Below are 18,368 nucleotides of genomic sequence, written 5' to 3' on the forward strand. Positions count from 1 at the left end.
AAGTGACAACCGAACCTGAACACGAGATGAAAAATCTTGGGTGGTGTCAGTACACGATCCGTGACTGGCTGTAAATCCGTACTGCGCATGCGCATAATGACGAAATAGGAAACGTAACGATTCCTCTGTGAAATGTGTACCGCGCATGTCTTGATCGCTTGACGGCCAACAAACGGTACAACTGACGGCACGACATACCTTTATAAGCTGCACGTTATGTTAATAAATAATAATTTATTATTCAGTTCACGGCGAGTCTGTTTCGAAGGATATTTAAATTGAAAGGCTTAGCCTATTTTTACCAGTATGAAGCCGGTTTTCAACGGTTGCTGCAAACGGCAAGCACGCAGTTCAAGTCATCACTGGAGTGACCTGTGCATAACTTTGGATGAGAGAAGACTCAACGCCTGACTTAAATCTTGCGAAATTACGGTGAACTTGAGGTAAGTCTTGTAGACATTCTCTGGTCTTGTCTAGCATTTTCCTTCAAAAGCATTAGCAATTGTTCCCTTAACATTTTACAATAACTCTACATATTTCGAGCTCTATCACCAAGTTCTATCACCCATATTAAACAGAAAGAAAGAATTCAGAAATGCAATTCAATTAACAATTATTAATTAGGACAACAACCGAAAAATATTTATCATGTCTGTGTAAAGAAGTGCAAGCTAGGGAAAATATATAGAAGTGGCACCAACTATACGGCACGAACCAAGCTAGCTGTTTAGCTCAAGGTAGCTAACATTGACTAGCTGGGGTGTTAGCTCGTTGTTTCTTTGCAGCTTGGATGCAATTTACGTGTATATTAAATTGCTCAGCCTCTGACCTGTGAAAGAAAATAAAGTTGAGCAAAAATGTTAACTGGCTTAGTTGTACTTCTATGGCACGAACGAAGCAAGCTAACTAAAATTAACACTATTTACTACCTCGAGGATTCTTTGCAATTTAGCCAGGCAGAGAGGGTTAAAAGCGGAGGCATGAAGGATCTTAGGTTTAGCTGCTACCCTAACGTCCGTGATATGAGGATCCCGTTGGCATTAACAGACCAGGCACATCCGAAGTTAATTACCAACAATGAGCCAAGTACGACTATCCATTTGCATAGGCATAGGCTATTCTTGGGTTTCATCAGGTCCATTTCCACAGGTGCCATGCAGTCTGCGCTGAAAGCCAAGGTGTTTGATTTAATACACCTGTGGAAAGGGACCTGATGAAACCCATGAGTAGCCTATGCAATTAACTTCAGGCGTGTTTGACTTATAAATGCCATCAGGATAGCTGTTTAGATGTGTAGATCTCGTATATGTATTGTATTTTTTTTTCTATTTCCGTACACAGGTGTTTGTGTGTATGGCATGTCACAATCATAGATTTGTGTGTTATGTGTTAGATAATGTTTAGAAACTTTGCTCTTTGTGAACAGTTGAAATTTCCCCATATTGATGGACCCTACTTTATGCACTGTGTACAGTTATGCTGGTACACTGAACACAGGACTGAGGTGTGCTTAGAAATCAATCCTCATTTCTTTTTCTTTTTTCTTTTTGCAGGATCCTGAATTTTGTTTTTTGAGAGGAGGGCGCACCAGAGCCTTTGAGGGCATGCATTGTAACGTGAGAGGTATGTATGTATCAACTAGGGGTGTCAACAATAATCGATTCGGCGAAGCAATCGCAATGTGGGGCATGCACGATTCAGCATCGATGCGGCAAAGTGCCATAATCGATTATGTCACTATTTATTTTCTGGCCTCGAGTAGCCTACAATAAAGTTGACGTTTCAATTAATGCGGGGGGGATTTCCAGAGCAATGTTGCAATGACATGCGCCGCCTGTACAGTGTTTCCCACACATTAGTCCATGGGCCAGATGAGATGTTGGTACCACTCAAGGTGGCACTCAGGGGGGCAAAGGTTGCTTATACTTTTTGAAAACATACATGTCTGTTGTTAACATTTTCTGGAGTCACACAGGGATTAAAGTTTTCCGGCACCGTGCCGGAATTCCGGCGTGCGGCCATTGACTGCGTTCATTTTTAAAAATATTATTTATTTGTTAACGCTTTTGAAAAACACGCAGCATTCGTTAAGATGAATTTCCTTTGCCTGCTCTCCCTCTCTGTCACTCGAGCGTCACGCACTCTTTAATACACACTTACACACACACATTCAGACAGACACAGACTCCCCTTCGTGCACACACCGCGTCTGTCTCCATAACGAGATCATCCCTGGAAGCGCGGTCGCTCTAATGCACCGATGCTGCGGGTGGAAGCATAAGTTCTTCCGCAAATTTTGTAGACTATGCGTGCAACTTTACCAAACCGTATAGAAGTAAACGAATTCTCTTTGGCCCGTTCTCGTGCGCAATGGACACCCGCCCCTCGACATGCACATTTAATCCAAACAAATCATTCACAATCGTGAACGCAATGACGCACAGAAGACGACTAGCGGAATTATTGTTAAATACGGTTAGCATCATTAGTAGGCTATGCTGCACACATCTGATTAAAACTCTGCATTCAAGTTGACTGACCATTTCAATACCAATGTTTTTAAACTCCAAGATTTAAAGGGCCTGTCCCAAGGAGAAAAAGTATGAGCTTACCTTGAAACTTAAACACACGTGGGGACACTGAACAGTCCAACCAGCTAGTATGGTAAACTAGCCAACTATGCTACTTTGTTTACAATATTTTGAGGCTTCAATCAAACAGCTGAATTTAAGAGGTGGAGTTGTAATATGAATAGCAGGCTATAAGCTGCATAAAGTTTGCTGTTATGAATATCAGAAATGTCAGTATACAGAATGTATAAATAATTACACGTGTGTGTGTGTGTGTGTGTGTGTGTGTGTGTGTCTGTGTGTGTCTGTGTGTGTGTGTGTGCTTTACATCTTGTTAAAAAATCATTAAATAAATAAATTCACATTATATGAAAGCAAAGTGATAAAAAGTCAGACATGAGGCGACCACCACACATTGCCTTCTAATCTGTGGGAAACACTGTTATTAGGCTACTCTTTAGAAAGAGAATCATTGTCTTTTTTTTGAATACCTTAACTTAAATGGTTGCAACTAAATCTTATTCTTCAAATGCCTGCCTTCCAATTTCACATATCCTGACAACATGACACCTTATGATTGTAGGTCAATTTGTAACCTGTCAAAGACAAAGATTAGCAGCAAAACTTGATATAGGCTAAAAAGAAATCCTAAATGCTACATGTAGCATATTGTAGTGTGTTGGACTACTATTGCCACCTATTGGCCTTTCTTGGGGTCCAACATCACAAACAAGGCCTGTGTCGTGTGCAAACACTCCGGTAAACCGGTTTCCAATCGATCGACCAACATAGTGTCGTATAGAGTTGCATACAAAGCAGGGCTGTAGTACTCGAGTCCGTTTTTTTATGGTCTCGGACTTGTCTCGGACTCGGCTGGTATCTGACTTGGACTTGTCTCGGTCTCGGCCACCGGTCTTGCCAAATATGGTTCTTGGTCTTGACCGAGTCCAGGCATCTTTATTATGTTATAATATTCAAGGGAAGTATGTGATATTAAGGGGAATGGTTATACTTACAAATCCTGGGTGGGTATTTAGATCAGCAAAATTAATAATAACCCAAAATTATTGTCTTTATACTGTCATGCATGCAACTTGTTTTTTTCTGTCCTGGACTCGGTCTTGACTCGGACTCGAGTCTTTTGGACTCGGTCTGTCTTGGACTTGAACCTCTTTGGACTCGGTCTTGACTTGGTCTCGACCGGTCCTGGTCTTTGACTTGTCTTGGACTCGACAAAGGTGGTCTTGACTACAGCCCTAATACAAAGTCTAAAAAAGTTCAGGCTCAGGATTTTTTTTTGCTTTAATCCCTGGTCACAGCTAAATTAGGGTTATCACCTGTTAAAGTTACGCTCCCCCATTGGAAAAAAAACACATTTAGACACCGGTGCATGTCTTGCTTGGCCTTTGTTAAAGACATATTTACATAATCTATTTCATTATGGTATCATTTTGAGGGGGACAATCTGAGCCTTCATTCAAGTCCTTTTGTGAACACTTTGGACAAGTACAGCCAACCCTGGAGCTCTTCAAACTTTTAATCATATCTTAAAGGTATACTATGCAGGATTGGCGATTTCATCGCCGGTTTCGCTTTCACTTTTCGTTTTTGCTCGTTTTATGCTTGTATATTTCTCTGCAGAGCTTCCCCTACAGCTTTAGCGTGTATATTTTACAAAACTCCTCAAACGGTCAGTCTGCCGTGCCTTTTCATGAGATTTTACATGACACTTCCTGGAGTAGAGCATGGGTGCGTGCCCGAGGTCTCCTGAAGTTGCAAGTGTGGTTCTACCACTACAGACCACTAGGGTGGCCGGAAAAAAATCACCGGTCGACCGGTAATGACTCATTTAATCATATATAACAGTATGGAACGAATTGATTAACTGAAAAACTTTGCATAGTTTACCTTTTAAAAATGGAGTGGGAGCATAAATGCATTGAATATGAGGCTAGTTTTTGCACTTAATGATTGGCCACTGTTTTTCTTTTTTTTTTAGCTGCAGCAGGAACTTAGGCTTTCAATGGCAAGGGCTGTTTTCCTCAGCATAATGACAGAGAAACAAACTCTGATAATGCATTGCTGACGTTAGCAATGACTACTAGCTGTTTCTATTTCCCAAACAATTCCTTAGCCTACCTTTTCAATTCAATGACCCACCTCCTCCATATGGCCAACATAACATTACTTTTCACGAACATGCATAACTTTGTTCAACTATCATGAATAGGCTATTTGAAATGTCCATTTAGCCTACAAGTAAGTTAGCCAAAGTAATGAATCTGTACCTGTCCAGGAGCAAATTATCAACAGTGACGTCTGTCTTCTAATTCTTCTCCGTTTTCAGCCGTATCAATCTCCTAAATCCTTGTTTTATTTCGACATATTTCTGATTCATAACAAGGTCTTTTAGGTTCCATAACGTTAGACATTTTTTATCTGATATGTTTGTAGCGGCAGCTGTCTATGGTGGTACATAGCATAGCTGGCAACCCGGATGGCGAAATACTACTGACTTCGTGATTCGTAGATAAGTGTAGGGTGGCGCATCAAACCAAAACACAACATAACAACATCAACAGTTGAGGGCTGCAACTTCACTTTTAAATGACAGTATCTTGGCCGGACTACTGTTGTCAGTGATGTAAGTATTTGAAATTAGCATGTTTTCTAAATGTCTAGTGACATATCAGGGCCATTTTATGATTAATTGAAATACATTTCCTACATACGGTTCCTTTAATACCCGAGTTAAGGCTTTGTGCAGCCTCGATATGTCTAGATAGCCTAGACATGTCTAACTTGCTTCGTAGGATACCCCACTGGTGGCGACCTAAGCCTAGACCAAGAGCAGACGTCTTGATGTTAGCCCTCAAAATGTCAACATTATTTTTTCTTTTTCATGATCCCATGCACCCAAACAAGGCTCTCTGTGCATGAGACAGCAGAACAGCCCCATAACATGATGCTCCCACCACCATGCTTCACTGTGGGAACTGTATTGCTATGGTTGTGGACCTTCCCTTTTTTCGGCAAACATAGGCAACATCCATGTGCCCAAACAGCTCCAGTTTAACCCTATGAGCCCTAAGCTGTTTTAAGGGCATTTTCACTACTTCTAGTTAGAAGCATTTATCCTGGTCATTGTAAGTGCCACATATTGTTTTTTTCAGCACAGTCTAGGCTACACAGATCTGCTACAATATCATGTATAAATACTTGCATTGATTTGATGTAGATTTTTAAATAATAAAAATTTGAAAAGCATACTACACAAATTCTTACATTTTGACGTGTATCTCACCACAGCAAGCTGACAGCCCGACATGACTTACATGTTTGTGTAGGCATGACTGTCCCGGAAATGGCAATATAAGAACCATGGTGGAGGTATACTGTGGGGCTGAGTAATTTACTGAAATATCTGGTGTGTGCCTTCCAGAAATTAATGGCCATTTTTATTTAGTGCTGAGAAATGACTTTTTGACACTTTTTGCACTCCATATTTGTGACACTATCTGATCTGACCTGACTTGTTTGCCTGGTACATATGATGATTCTCTATAATATTTTTTAACTGCATTGCAATGAACAAAGTAAACGCAAAAAAAGTGTTTATTTGTCAAACAAATTTGGATGCAATTGCAATATGAATCTTGAATTGGATACCATACAGGAGTTTGCTAGGATCTCAAAACCGTATTATGAACGTGACTTGCCATAGAGAAACACATGATGATTTTTTTTCTCTCTAGAGATTGAGATATTTAGCATTTTCATGCACACCTAGGTTTGTTTTGCACAAATTTGGAACTCTTTATACTGTATAATTAGGGATGCACCGATTCAACTTTTTCAGTCCCGATACAGATACCGATGCCTGGGCTCTGCGTATCGGTCGATATCCGATACCGATCCGATACCATTGTTAATTAATAAACTGTATACCTCACCATGTGGAAAAGACTAAAGGCATCAGGCTTGACTTCATTCTTCAGTCTTTCCCTAACTAAACATTACTTTCCTAAAAAAAATCTAACAAAATAACACTTAGATATAAAGGTAATGTATTATTATTATTATTATTATTATTATTATAATTATCATCATCATTATTGATTATATTACTAGTATTAAAAATAAACAGTTGTACATCAGCAGCAACTTGGAACAGCATTCAAATTCAAGTTCACAGTTATTACTAAATAATACATCTAACAAAAAAAACAATTTTGCAGATAAAAATCCCGTATTAGTGACATACATTGAAACACCCCTGCCAAAATGGTGTCACCCGCGAAACCCCTCTATTTACTCATAGTGGTACGGTCCTGCAGTTTCCCCACGATAAACTAATTAGTTCACACGGAGTTTGAATGGTGGTAAACGGTAGAAGTTGTACGTTTTATCTAATAAATTATAAGTTTTTAACAGCCAATTTGAACATTTGCATGTCTTTATACCAAGAACAGTTTATACAGATGAGATGAAAATGACAATGTGTTTAGTTTGAGTAGCCTATTTTGTTGACTATTACACATTAACGTGTTGCCTAAATGCAACAAAACGCATAAAGATCGTAATTAATCTATGACAAATGGTGGTTAGTATAGATATTCTTTTGATCCTATGACATAAATTTGGTATCTGTATTTATCCCATCCATGAATTTAGACACTCAGAGCACACAGTGAGGTGAGGCACGCTCTAACCCGCAGCAGTGAGCTGCGCTAAATGGCTGGTTGCGCGTCATGGCTCAGCCTTTTTTTGAGACTATATTAAATTCGGATCGGCCCATGGATCGGCTAATTTTTTCCGATCCCCGATCCAGCTATTTTGTTCATATCGGGGCCGATATCCGATCCAAATATCGGATCGGTGCATCCCTATGTATAATGATGCCTTGCACACCTGTTGAAGAGACTGATGCATCTAGAAATTACAGTATAGCTTTCCGCCATAGTATAGGCCTCAATGACTTTATTTCTGAGGTCCAGGCTGATTTCTTTCATCTTCAGCATGCCTGTAAAGGCAGTCCCCTGTCAGACAGGTGTTCAAGTGCCGGTAGGCCCAGGGGGTCAGGATTTGACTGATTAGCTTCGCCGATTAGCAAGGCACTTCCTCGTCGCCATTTTCCAGAAATACATCATGTCCGGTGCCGTTTTCCCATAGTTTTCCTCATGCTGATTGGTGGCTGTTCCACTCTCAGCTCATGCACGAGCTTAGTGTGGGCACGTGCTCTCCTTCTGTACCTTACGTCAATCAGTAACCTGGCACTTAATTGGCTAAGTAAAACGGCACCGGAAACAAGCCCCTTGAAATGCCATGTTGAAGCCCGAAAAAATCGTTCAATTTTGGCAATTTTCACTAGCCTAGCATTCCCATTGAAATGAATGGGGGCAGGACTTGTTCACTTTCTCCAGTTCTTATAATACCTCCATGGGTAGGCCTATTCCTTGGAATCTTTAGGTAAACAGTCAATGCACATTGTAGGGAGTAATGTTACAAAATTTCAAGGGGGCTGATAATTGAGGCCTCAACTGTCAATGTCAATGTCAATGTCAATTTATTTATATAGCACTTTAAAAAACAACCACAGTTGACCAAAGTGCTGTAAAACAAACAGTCAGACAAACAAGAAACATAGGGTACATAAGACAACAGAGGCTAGACGGAGCGGCGTAGTCGCCAGCGTGCCCACCAAGCGTGACACCAAGACAAACAAACAAATTTAAAAAATAACAAATCGCTACATAAAGAAATGCCGTACGGAGCGGCGTACTAGCCAGCGTACCCGTGGCACAAGACATACAAACACAGACATCAGACAAAAATCAACAAATAATAAAAACAACACAGACACTCAAAAGACAAAGTTGGCACAAGACAAAAGATGCCGGACGGAGCGGCGTAATCGCCAGCGTACCCGTGACTCCAAGACACCAAGACATTACAAGACAGACAAAAACAAACACAGATCAAATAAATAATAAAAGCAAACTAAATCAGAAAAGTCCACGCCAACTTATTAGTCCAAATGACTGCATCAGTAGACGGCCGATAAAAGTCCCAGGGCAATAGATGATGCACATCCCGTAGCTGATCAGACCAACCCGGCGGAATTCAGTCGCTAGGCAGGCCGTCTGGAGAGCACCAGAAGCAGAGGCACAAGCAGCAGATGCACCGAGCAGCTTGAAGTCGAGAGCGACCCTGCAGGTTAGCAACATTTTGTCCCTGGCCTCCAACGTTACGCGCTGCTCGATTCAGACAGACTCAGTCCAGGCAGCAGCTCGGCAGTCGGCAGCATCGCCCACAGTTGGTAGGCTATCGCCCGCCCGCCCGCGTTTGGTAGCCATGGTCCTCAGCTCGGATGTTCTGATCAGACGATGAAGTGCAGCGCACGGATGGAGGATGTGAGAGGCCCAGGGCAAAAATCGTCAGCGGTCTTTAAGGACTTTCACTTGTGGCATCAGCCAACTTGAAGCAGCAAAATAAGGACTAACAAAAGCGCAAGACTATCGAAAATATCGTTAATTAACGAATAAAAACATTCATCTAAACAAATAAATACAAAAAAATTAACAGAATAAAACGAACATTACATCAAAACAAACAAAAATATGATGCCAGACGGAGCGGCGTGTCTCGCCAGCGTCCCCGTAACCTAGCAACGTGTATATCGCCTATTCCTCCAAGATGCTCAATACCCATAATACACCACCCCAAAACCACCAGCGCCACACTGCACACCTACGCACACCTAAAAATTATAATGAAAGATGTTGAGTCTATAATGTATGTATGTACCTGTAGATTCTTAGTGTCTGCCCTTTTGTTTTTCTAATCAGTATTAGTGTATGAATGATTGTTTTGTTGTAGTGCCATAGTAATATTATTTTAATACATTACTTTTGTCTGTCCTTTTTCTTTCTTACTTTCACTCTGATTTAACAGTTCACACCACCAGAAGATGCATTGTAACCAAGTCCACAAAGACCCCCCCCCCCAGTGCAAGCTGAAGGACACAAATGGCGTGACCGTTTGCATTGACGGACTCTTCTAAGAGTTGGTCGTTTTTAGGGTGTAACATGGCAACAGATCATCTTCAGTAGCCTATTATATATTTTTGGAATGCCTTTAAAGAGTAGATGTGATTTAAGCTATAATTAGTTATATTCCACCCTTCTATGTGCTTGTTAACACCATCTTTCAGTGGGACATGACCGTTTGCATTGACGGACTCTTCTAAGAGTTGGTAGTTTTTAGGGTGTAACATGGGGACAGATGATCTTAGGTAGCCTAAATCATATATGTTTTCATTGTGGGAGTACAATTAATCACCAAAAGATTCGTTTTTATACAGGTTTTAGTAAACTTTACCCAAGGGTGCCAATAATTCTAGAGGGTACTGTCGCTATTGCTGTTATTGTTAAGACAAAGTTGTACTCAACACTAAGTTATACATGTGAGTTCTCAAACACTGTCCACTTACCTATGTGGTGCACCCCTCAGCTTTAAGCTTGTACATCTAGTGTTTATGTTAGCTAACTGTATCTTAATGTGGTGCTATCAGAGCAAGATATTAGAAATGGCGTATGATGTACAGGGACTCGTAGTTTATTATGGTATTGCGGTCATTCGGTACAGTTACTACCATTTGCGTTGGCACCTCTGCCATACCAGAACAGTGTTTCGGTGCCCAACCAGTTATAATACATTGATGTGAATGAAGTGCATTCAAAATGAAAAATGGTCAACTCAAGGTGATTCTCTTTCACAGAAAACCTCGGAAGCCAAAGAAGTAGATGAGGGCTTGACTCAGTGACACCCAAGCGAAAAACCCATTGCAGTAATCCCTACTGGAGATGAATACACCAATAAGTTATCTAAATCATGTTTTGTCATTTTGACCTCCTACCTTATGACTCTACCACTACACATGATTTGTGGAAAGAGGCACGCACACTCTATTAAGTTCTGTTTAGTCTTAGACTTATGTGGTAATTTATATATATCACTCATGACAAAGAAGGGGGGGTCTCTTGTAGCCTACTACAGATAGATAGATAGATAGATAGATAGATGGATACTTCATTGATCCCCAAGGGGAAATTCAAGAGGTGAGGTGATACTGAGGTGTATTTACAGTCGGAAGTTGCAGAGCATCTTCAAAAGGATGAAAACCAATACACTCTATAACCTTGAAGGGTTTTGCCAAGATGTGTTCTACTTCGAGTATGCAATAAAATATAGTAATAAACAATAATTGAGTCCATTTTTTTGTCGACACAACAAGTTGGTTTACTTTGATATTTTTCATTAATCAATGGCTATAATAGCATTCATTTAAATGTAGCTTAGAGGTGATCATCTTTCCCATTCTGTCTGATCCAGTCAAATTATTTACATACTATATTAGGCATACAGGTGTGCATGCACGCATGCAACCTTTACGGGCCACTAAAAGAAAATGTTTCCCAGATCAGCTGTATTCCATGATTAAGATTTAGCATGACATTTGTGTGAATTTGTGCGTAGTGTGTATTTGACACTTTAAGATCATTGATTTGACGTAAAGCTAATCGTTAGCGTGAGGACATAGAGTTGTCACAGTTGCTAGCAAAGATTCTAGAATCTTTGGTTGCTAGTGTCTGGAATTCGCTTAGCAACCAGCTAAGCTGCTAACATTAGCAAGTAGCTAACTTTGTAAACACAACCCAGACCAGCGATCGACGTTTATTCGAGCTCGTAATTGCTGTCTGGGTAACCGCTATATTTCTTTTTGTTCACTTAAAACATGTACATTTAAACTATTTATACTTTATTACTCTTCTACTTCTAACGGCATGTATTAACCAGAGCCATATAGATACAATCATGCGTAGAACCGATCATGCAAGTGTCGTAAACAATCGAAAAACACGGTGACCTTCTGCGCATGCGCAAGATTACGCGCATGCGCAGTACGGATTTACAGCCAGTCACGGATCGTGTACTGACAGGTGGTCTGAAAGGTAATTTGCATGATCAGGCCCGCCAAATGAAAGAGGATTTAGCATCTCCAAAACATGTCCCAATCCATAAATAATGAAATGCTTTGATATTCTTTATGACGATACTTTTGAAACTCATAATTATTTTTTTCTGTGTGTCAGCTGGTTGTGCCAACAAGAATAACCAGTCCTTTCATAATGTCTCTGGAATAACTCATAAAAAGAGACACATAGGCTATGCATCTTTAAATTGTTAGAATTTGCTCGAGAATAATCTGATTATTTGGCTTTAAAAACGTAATGAGGTTTCTTCAATCAGTCTAAAAGCAACTGTTAATGGCTACGCTCTGGCTACGCTCACACAGTCTGTTTTCCAGAGAAAATCATTGACCCTGAACCCTCACCAGGACTTGATGAGGCATAGCTTGTATATCTCAGGTGATAGGTGCGCTTGTGCTCAGTGGCAGAGGCAAGAGCACAGCTATCATTAGGTCACTTCAATTTTCCCTACACGTTTAAGTACTTTCGACAGTTCAACTAGACATGGAGCATAGATAACATGAGGACATGTATGAGTGTCATAACATGATGGTTGATTTTCAGTGATAATAGATAAAGATAATAAATAATTCTGTGATTATGAATGATTGAGTGTGGAGGACTTCTCTCCTCAAGCCATCCGCACCCTAAATACATAGAAAACACTCTAAATGCATTACATGGGCTTCCACACTGCACTTACACACACTTTTTTACCCCTGTCTCTCTCAATCTATTCAGAATTGTTTTTCTAAATCTTTCTTCTTTATACTACTTATTGATCTCTGCACAGGAAAGTTGAGCAGCTAAATGCCATGCCTACATGTTACACAGTATTACACAGTATGTGTACCCCAGAGTGCATATATACATTCAGAAGAACCGGTCATATCTGATGACCGTATGTGAAAGAATACCCTACTTATGTATAGACAAAACTTGAACATGAAAATATTATATTCAGAAGCCCCAGATTTAAATCTGTGAATTCACTATGTATATATCGGTAAAAATACTGTTTTTAGAGTGTCATTATACACCTTTATTGACAGTAACAACAAAACAGACATGAAAACAAATGTAATATTTTTTAAAAGACATTTCTAGAAAAAACAATATTTTACAAGAGTGAAGTTGCACAACAAGATGTTGAATTGCCAGGTCTGCTACAGTCCTTGAAGTTTGCTGTGAAGACAAAAACACAAACATGGCATTATACAAAACAAATGAACAACAAACATCAGCATTAAACAGATCTGAGAATGGCAGAACTAGAATACATTTATTTCATACCTGTCCTCAGCTGTTCGATTGGAGGGGTAGTACACCTTAAATGTGAAGCCACTTCTGGGAAATGATCCCTAAAACAGCAAAACATGAAAATGAATGGATAAATCACCGTGACACTTTTTTAACTGTAGATGTTATGGATTAAAAAAATATCAAACAGAAAACAATGGCAGTCTTTTTCTACTGAAACGTAATTGTTGTAAAAGTTGCTAATAAGAGTGTAGTATTGAGATCTCCATTTTCTTCACAGAAATGACATACCGGATTAATGCAGAGGCAGTCTGTGTTGGTGATGGTGAAGGGGTCATATTTGTCAGCAAAGACAACGACATCAGGAACAGGGTAAATCCGCAGCGCATAGTCATACGCCCAGTATACCGGGCTGACATACAACGGCAAAGGACTCAGATGACCTTGGCACAAGATGGTCTTCACAAACTGCAATTTAGAAATCACAAAAAAAGAAACATTAAATGATGATTAAATGAACCGCCCTAATATGAACAGGGCTAAGGGAAGAATTCGATGTATGTATGCACATGAAATCTCTCTAAAGGTTCAGATAGGATTACTCACATGGTTTGGGATATCCAGATTGCCACTTGGCATACGCACACAGTTCCTGCACATTTTGTTTACCAAGTCTTCTCTCATCACTACAATCTCCTGGCTACAGTACTGGATCCTGGAGAAGCAAAAAAAGATTTGGGAAGTCTAACCTAGACCTGGCCAAGTACAACAAATAGTTTCATATAAAACATTCAACAATCACAAAACAAAACAAAAACAAAACACAAAAGAGGCAAAGACAACTCAAGTGCATTCAAGTGGAAATAAAAGTGACATCAACTAAAACATTTGCAAGAAATGGATAGACTCTATGGCTATGTTCTATGGCTTTAAAATAACCTTTATAACCTTTAAAGTGATTTAAGGAAATTAGAAATTAGCTTGAGGTACATTCACCAAAATAGTGTCCTGAGGTCTTAAGCCATAAGTACTCTGTATAAAATAAATTTGGATATGTAACATGGGAGCCTGCCTATAATGTATCTGTGTGTTACCTACATAAACCATAGCACATGAGCCATGAGGTTTACATACTGCACAGCTACCAGACTGATCTAGCTGGCTACACACTGCACAACTACTGGGTCATACCAGTACTGGGTTACACACATCACAGCATAGACTAAGACCCTGTAATGCCATACTGCTATACTACTTGTGTGTACGACTTACTTCTTTCCAGTTGAGATCAGTATGCGAGCAGTGTGCAGTATGCCATTTCAGTATGCCATTTCAGCCTGAGAAACTGTTATATCAGAACTGAGACTTCTGACAGATCATTAATGTCTAAAATGGGCATGGAAACATGATGTTCTACCTGCATGGATTGGTGGTGAACACAGAGAACGGTACTCTCTGTCTGAACTCCTCTGTGATGTGTTCCGCCAGTGGAGGCCTGTGGGTATTCATTGTTCACACATATTCAACAGCTGTTACAAAACAATCCAACCAATCACACCACTCTGACCGTTTCTCAAAATACTCTAATTCACACCCAAGGCCCAATCCAAAGACATGTAACTGGATAACATGGATGTGTAGCATTCTCACCTAGGCAGGATTGCACTGGGACCAGGGTCTTCAGGTCCAGGGACGAACACAAAGCGACTACTGCAGTTTCACCGGATAAAAACTCTGTTAGAAGGTTCTTGATTCCAATATGCTTAGAAAACAAGATGGCTTGGAGACTTGAGTATCTTAACGTACGTACAGCCAAGAGCTTTATGATGCAATATACACTTGAATGTCTTGCCTAACACATGAGCATCATCATGATCATAATAATAATAATCATAATATAAAAAGGCAAAGATACACCTTTAGTTTGTGAACATCTACATGACTTCTCAACAGCACAATAAAAACATTCAAGGGCAGTGTACACATACCTGTTATGGATGTTTGGATATTCACAGATCAGATCAGCAAGCGCTTTCAATGATTCTATACGGAAAAAAGAAATAGAAAACAAAAACATTTAAAAAAAAAAAAAAAGAGGGAGACCCTGTGCTATGCAATTGCTATCAATGTCATTTTTAAAACACACCTTTCAGTGATTTGATTTGGTTTCTTCCATATGGGGCTGAGGAAAAGTTGCCACAGAAGATGAAGCAGGTGGGAGGCATGGCTGAATAACCTGCAGAGGGACAAACAGAAATTGCTCATTACCTTGAAAACAATCAGCACACATTTCAAACGCTGAGTGCAGTTTTTTGTGCAGTCAAAAATTAATAGCAATTTTAAACAAACACATTTTGGGGTGTTTGCCTTTATTCAGATAGGATACTTAAGAGTGAAATGTGGTACACCATGCGTGTGGTTTATCGAAGTACAGTAGGAAAAAATCACAACACCTGAAAACATGGTGTGAATCTTCTCCAGGACCTCTACATTGTCCAACCACAAGTCAGACACAATGACAAACATGGCGTCCTCATTCTCTTCTTCCAGCTGTTTCAGTTTGGCAGAGGTTTTGACTGAGGTGGTGGATGGGCCTCCAAAAAAGTTCATGTTTCCATAGTAGGCTCTGTAGAACAAGTTGAGAATAATAAACATTAAATCAGTATAAACATTCAACATTCATGAATCAATCATTAATCAGTACTAGCCAAAAACGGTAAAGGCACCAAGAAATGGCAAGTGAAATGTGATTGTCTGATTACCTTGTTGTGGAGGAGGGTTCGGTCGGTGGAAACCCAAAGGCATTTATATGGAAAACGGAGTCCTCATACCATCCTGTATAAAAAGTAATTACCGGTACAGGACAATTAAGAACAGTAACAACTATTTGAATTGCGACTGCTTTAGGAAAATATATATTTTGGGAGGAATAATTGCGATGCGATGTAGTGACAATTAATGTCAAACACATACTGGGTGGAAACGAATCTAAAGAAAGTTGAATAGCATAATATGCACTTTACCTTCAGCAAGAACGAAGCAGGACTCTGTGTAAAGGCCACTGTGGAACTGGTAAGGAGAGGGTTAAGGTAATCAACAACACTGGCAGGACACTGGCCATGCAAAACGTAAACATACGTCCTACAAAACTATTGCTTGTCAAAGGATATTGCCTTCGATATGTCCAGCTGTATTGTGCCACTTGGATCTTCAAGATAATACTTGCCCTGTTGACGGAAAACAAAGATAAACATGAGGATGTCATGGCATCAATGTGTCAAAAACAACAACAAAAGGACTAACTTTGCTTTACCTCTTTCAGTTGTGTTACCATGCCCAAGACAATGACTTCTCCCAGCTTAGACGTGCTTCCCAAGAGTGCTTCCACTGTTTTCAGCTACAGATCAAATAAGACTTAATTACCTTAAAGAACTTTGGAGTTTAATGTATAAATTACTAACTACTTTGTTATATGTTTGTTCAGGTGCCATTGTTTCTGCTAAATTATGGCAAATATTCCAAGACTGTGACATCACCTGGAACTTATTTCTGCCCTCCTCTGGAGCCGAGCCAATCACAGGAGGAGTGAAAAGTTCATGTCTGTGAGTGCGCTATGGAAACAAGACAACTATTTCAGAAAAAAAGTTACATTATACTGAACAACGGAAAAAAACAACAACAATAAAAGCAGAATGTTTCCTACATGATAAAGGCTTCACTAATGCTTTGCTTTGCCAAAAGACTTCATGTAAATGTAAAATGCACAGAATAAACACATCAGACTGCACTGTATACTGTATATCATGACATTAAAACCTCAATGCTTTCTGGTTCAATGCATGGTATAATTTCCGACTTTTGGACTTTTAACAAGGGAAGCGTAGTTGAGGTGCCTGACCTGCTGTAGGATGGTATAGCGTTCCCTGAAAAGCTCAGCTTTGTCCCTAGCCACGCCACAGAGGCTGGGTGATGGATGTGTGGTCATGCTGAGACTGTAACAGAACCAGAATCATACCGTAGCATTAGAGATTAACATCCAACTGAATGCATGGTCACATGCACATCAAATGGTCATGCGTATGATCTGTGGGGACTTACGGTACAAATTTCTTCCTCTCTGAACTGTAAATATATCTTGGAACATCGAAAGCTCCAATGATGTTGAAAACATTATCTCTACAAAACACAACAAAATGAATCATATTCATACAAAATAAAAACTGCCAATGTAGTGACGAGATGTGTTTTTCTCTGTTAACTTACATAGTTTCATCACATGACTGACTGCAGTCCTGCACAGCTGTCTCCATGATAGACAGTTCAATCATGCTAGACGTTACTGGAAAAGAAGATAATTGTCAGTGAACCATTAGAAGTGAACCATTAGGCACAAAAAGAGACTGTACTTAGTGGTGCTAACAGCAGTTTTGCATGATCTAAACCAGTGTGTGTCCTTACATGGCTGTTTTTCCACAGCATCCAGTATGCGTTCAATGACATCATTCAGGTCAGTCTCGCTCACAGATTCCAATACCTCCAATAAATACTTGCTGGCTTCCCTGTGAAAGCACATCATAGTTGTCAATACCTGATCCCAACAGGGCTGTGCACACTCAATCCTAATTCACAGGATTAAAACAAGTTTAATGAGTCTAGGCGTATTACAAAGCATCTCAACACTCAACACATGTGTGGCATTTATTACACAGAATGATCATGAACTTGGGTTGTTCATGGTAGCTTGGAGGAAAGAGTGATCATGTTGACAACACATTTCGAATAAAATAACTCGGGGAAAAGTATTCTGCCTGCATTTTGGATTCTTGAGCGTAATGTTGTTAATCCAAAACATTATTCTTAATACAATGACTGTCCATCTGGTTAGATTAGCCGTGCTCACCATTTGACAGTGAGTGGTGCGCACAGAGCTAACAACAACTACAGCTGGCATATCTTGGAACAGTCTTTGTCTTCAGAGAGATCATTGAGGCATTATTAAAGTAGCATTTATTTGATAAAAATAACACATACGGTCGCAGCATTAATCCCCGCATCTTGAACCCCGCAGAAACTTTGGTCTTCACTTTCCGTACATCCATTTTCAGCTTTAACTGTTGGCGCTAAATTTCAACTTCCGCTTCTGTGTTCACGTTTCCGCCAAGAATACAAAGATATTTTGTGAGGGCGGCGACCATGCACTCAACTACTAGACAACTCATTTAGCATAAATTGCATGATCAGTAAGACTGAAGCATATTTCTTTTAGTTTTAGCTGCTGAACTATTCGAAGTCCCGTATAAAAGCCTCTGCTAGTAAGGAAACACGTCTTGCGAAGGCAAAACATTCACTATGCTGAATATGCTTTAAATGGCAAGATTGCTACTTCTTTTTAAACTGAGAACACTGAAGTAGACCTAGAACAGGACACGATAACAGATCTGCTATCATTTTCTCATGTTATTTTAACAGGTGAAATTGATAAACGAAGAAAAAACAACATAACCCC

The 18,368-nt window shown here is 39.8% G+C and overlaps 1 protein-coding gene and 1 long non-coding RNA gene across 2 annotated transcripts; one reads left to right on the plus strand and one right to left on the minus strand.

Annotated features, from left to right (window-relative positions):
• Window positions 1–140: 140 nt before the first annotated feature.
• LOC134068162 (uncharacterized) lies at window positions 141–10,815 on the plus strand. Its single transcript, XR_009936603.1, has 3 exons — window positions 141–443; window positions 1,554–1,623; window positions 9,525–10,815. It is a non-coding gene; the product is annotated as an uncharacterized LOC134068162 (long non-coding RNA).
• Window positions 10,816–12,627: 1,812 nt separating this feature from the next.
• On the minus strand, window positions 12,628–18,000 carry pole2 (polymerase (DNA directed), epsilon 2). The gene is made up of 19 exons (XM_062522273.1): window positions 17,894–18,000; window positions 17,321–17,421; window positions 17,126–17,201; window positions 16,961–17,038; window positions 16,761–16,854; window positions 16,399–16,473; window positions 16,176–16,259; window positions 16,033–16,089; window positions 15,886–15,934; window positions 15,625–15,697; window positions 15,316–15,488; window positions 15,009–15,098; window positions 14,851–14,905; window positions 14,513–14,572; window positions 14,280–14,357; window positions 13,469–13,577; window positions 13,154–13,330; window positions 12,896–12,963; window positions 12,628–12,787 (listed from the first exon to the last, which is right to left on the minus strand). Exons 1-19 carry the CDS (start codon window positions 17,959–17,961, stop codon window positions 12,769–12,771), a joined length of 1,584 nt encoding a protein of 527 aa, XP_062378257.1. The 5' UTR covers window positions 17,962–18,000; the 3' UTR covers window positions 12,628–12,768.
• Between the last annotated feature and the right edge of the window lie 368 nt (window positions 18,001–18,368).

Source organism: Sardina pilchardus, chromosome 20 (genome assembly GCF_963854185.1).
Source record: "Sardina pilchardus chromosome 20, fSarPil1.1, whole genome shotgun sequence".
NCBI lineage: Eukaryota > Metazoa > Chordata > Actinopteri > Clupeiformes > Clupeidae > Sardina > Sardina pilchardus.

Excerpts from the sequence above, each read along its gene's own strand:
- pole2 (XM_062522273.1), bottom strand. The coding sequence starts at position 17,961 with ATGGATGTACGGAAAGTGAAGACCAAAGTTTCTGCGGGGTTCAAGATG. Across the intron at positions 15,698-15,885 it reads CTGCTTCGTTCTTGCTGAAG|GATGGTATGAGGACTCCGTT; the intron begins GTAAAGTGCATA and ends CTTTTTATACAG. Across the intron at positions 14,573-14,850 it reads TATCCAAACATCCATAACAG|TAGTCGCTTTGTGTTCGTCC; the intron begins GTATGTGTACAC and ends GTGAAACTGCAG.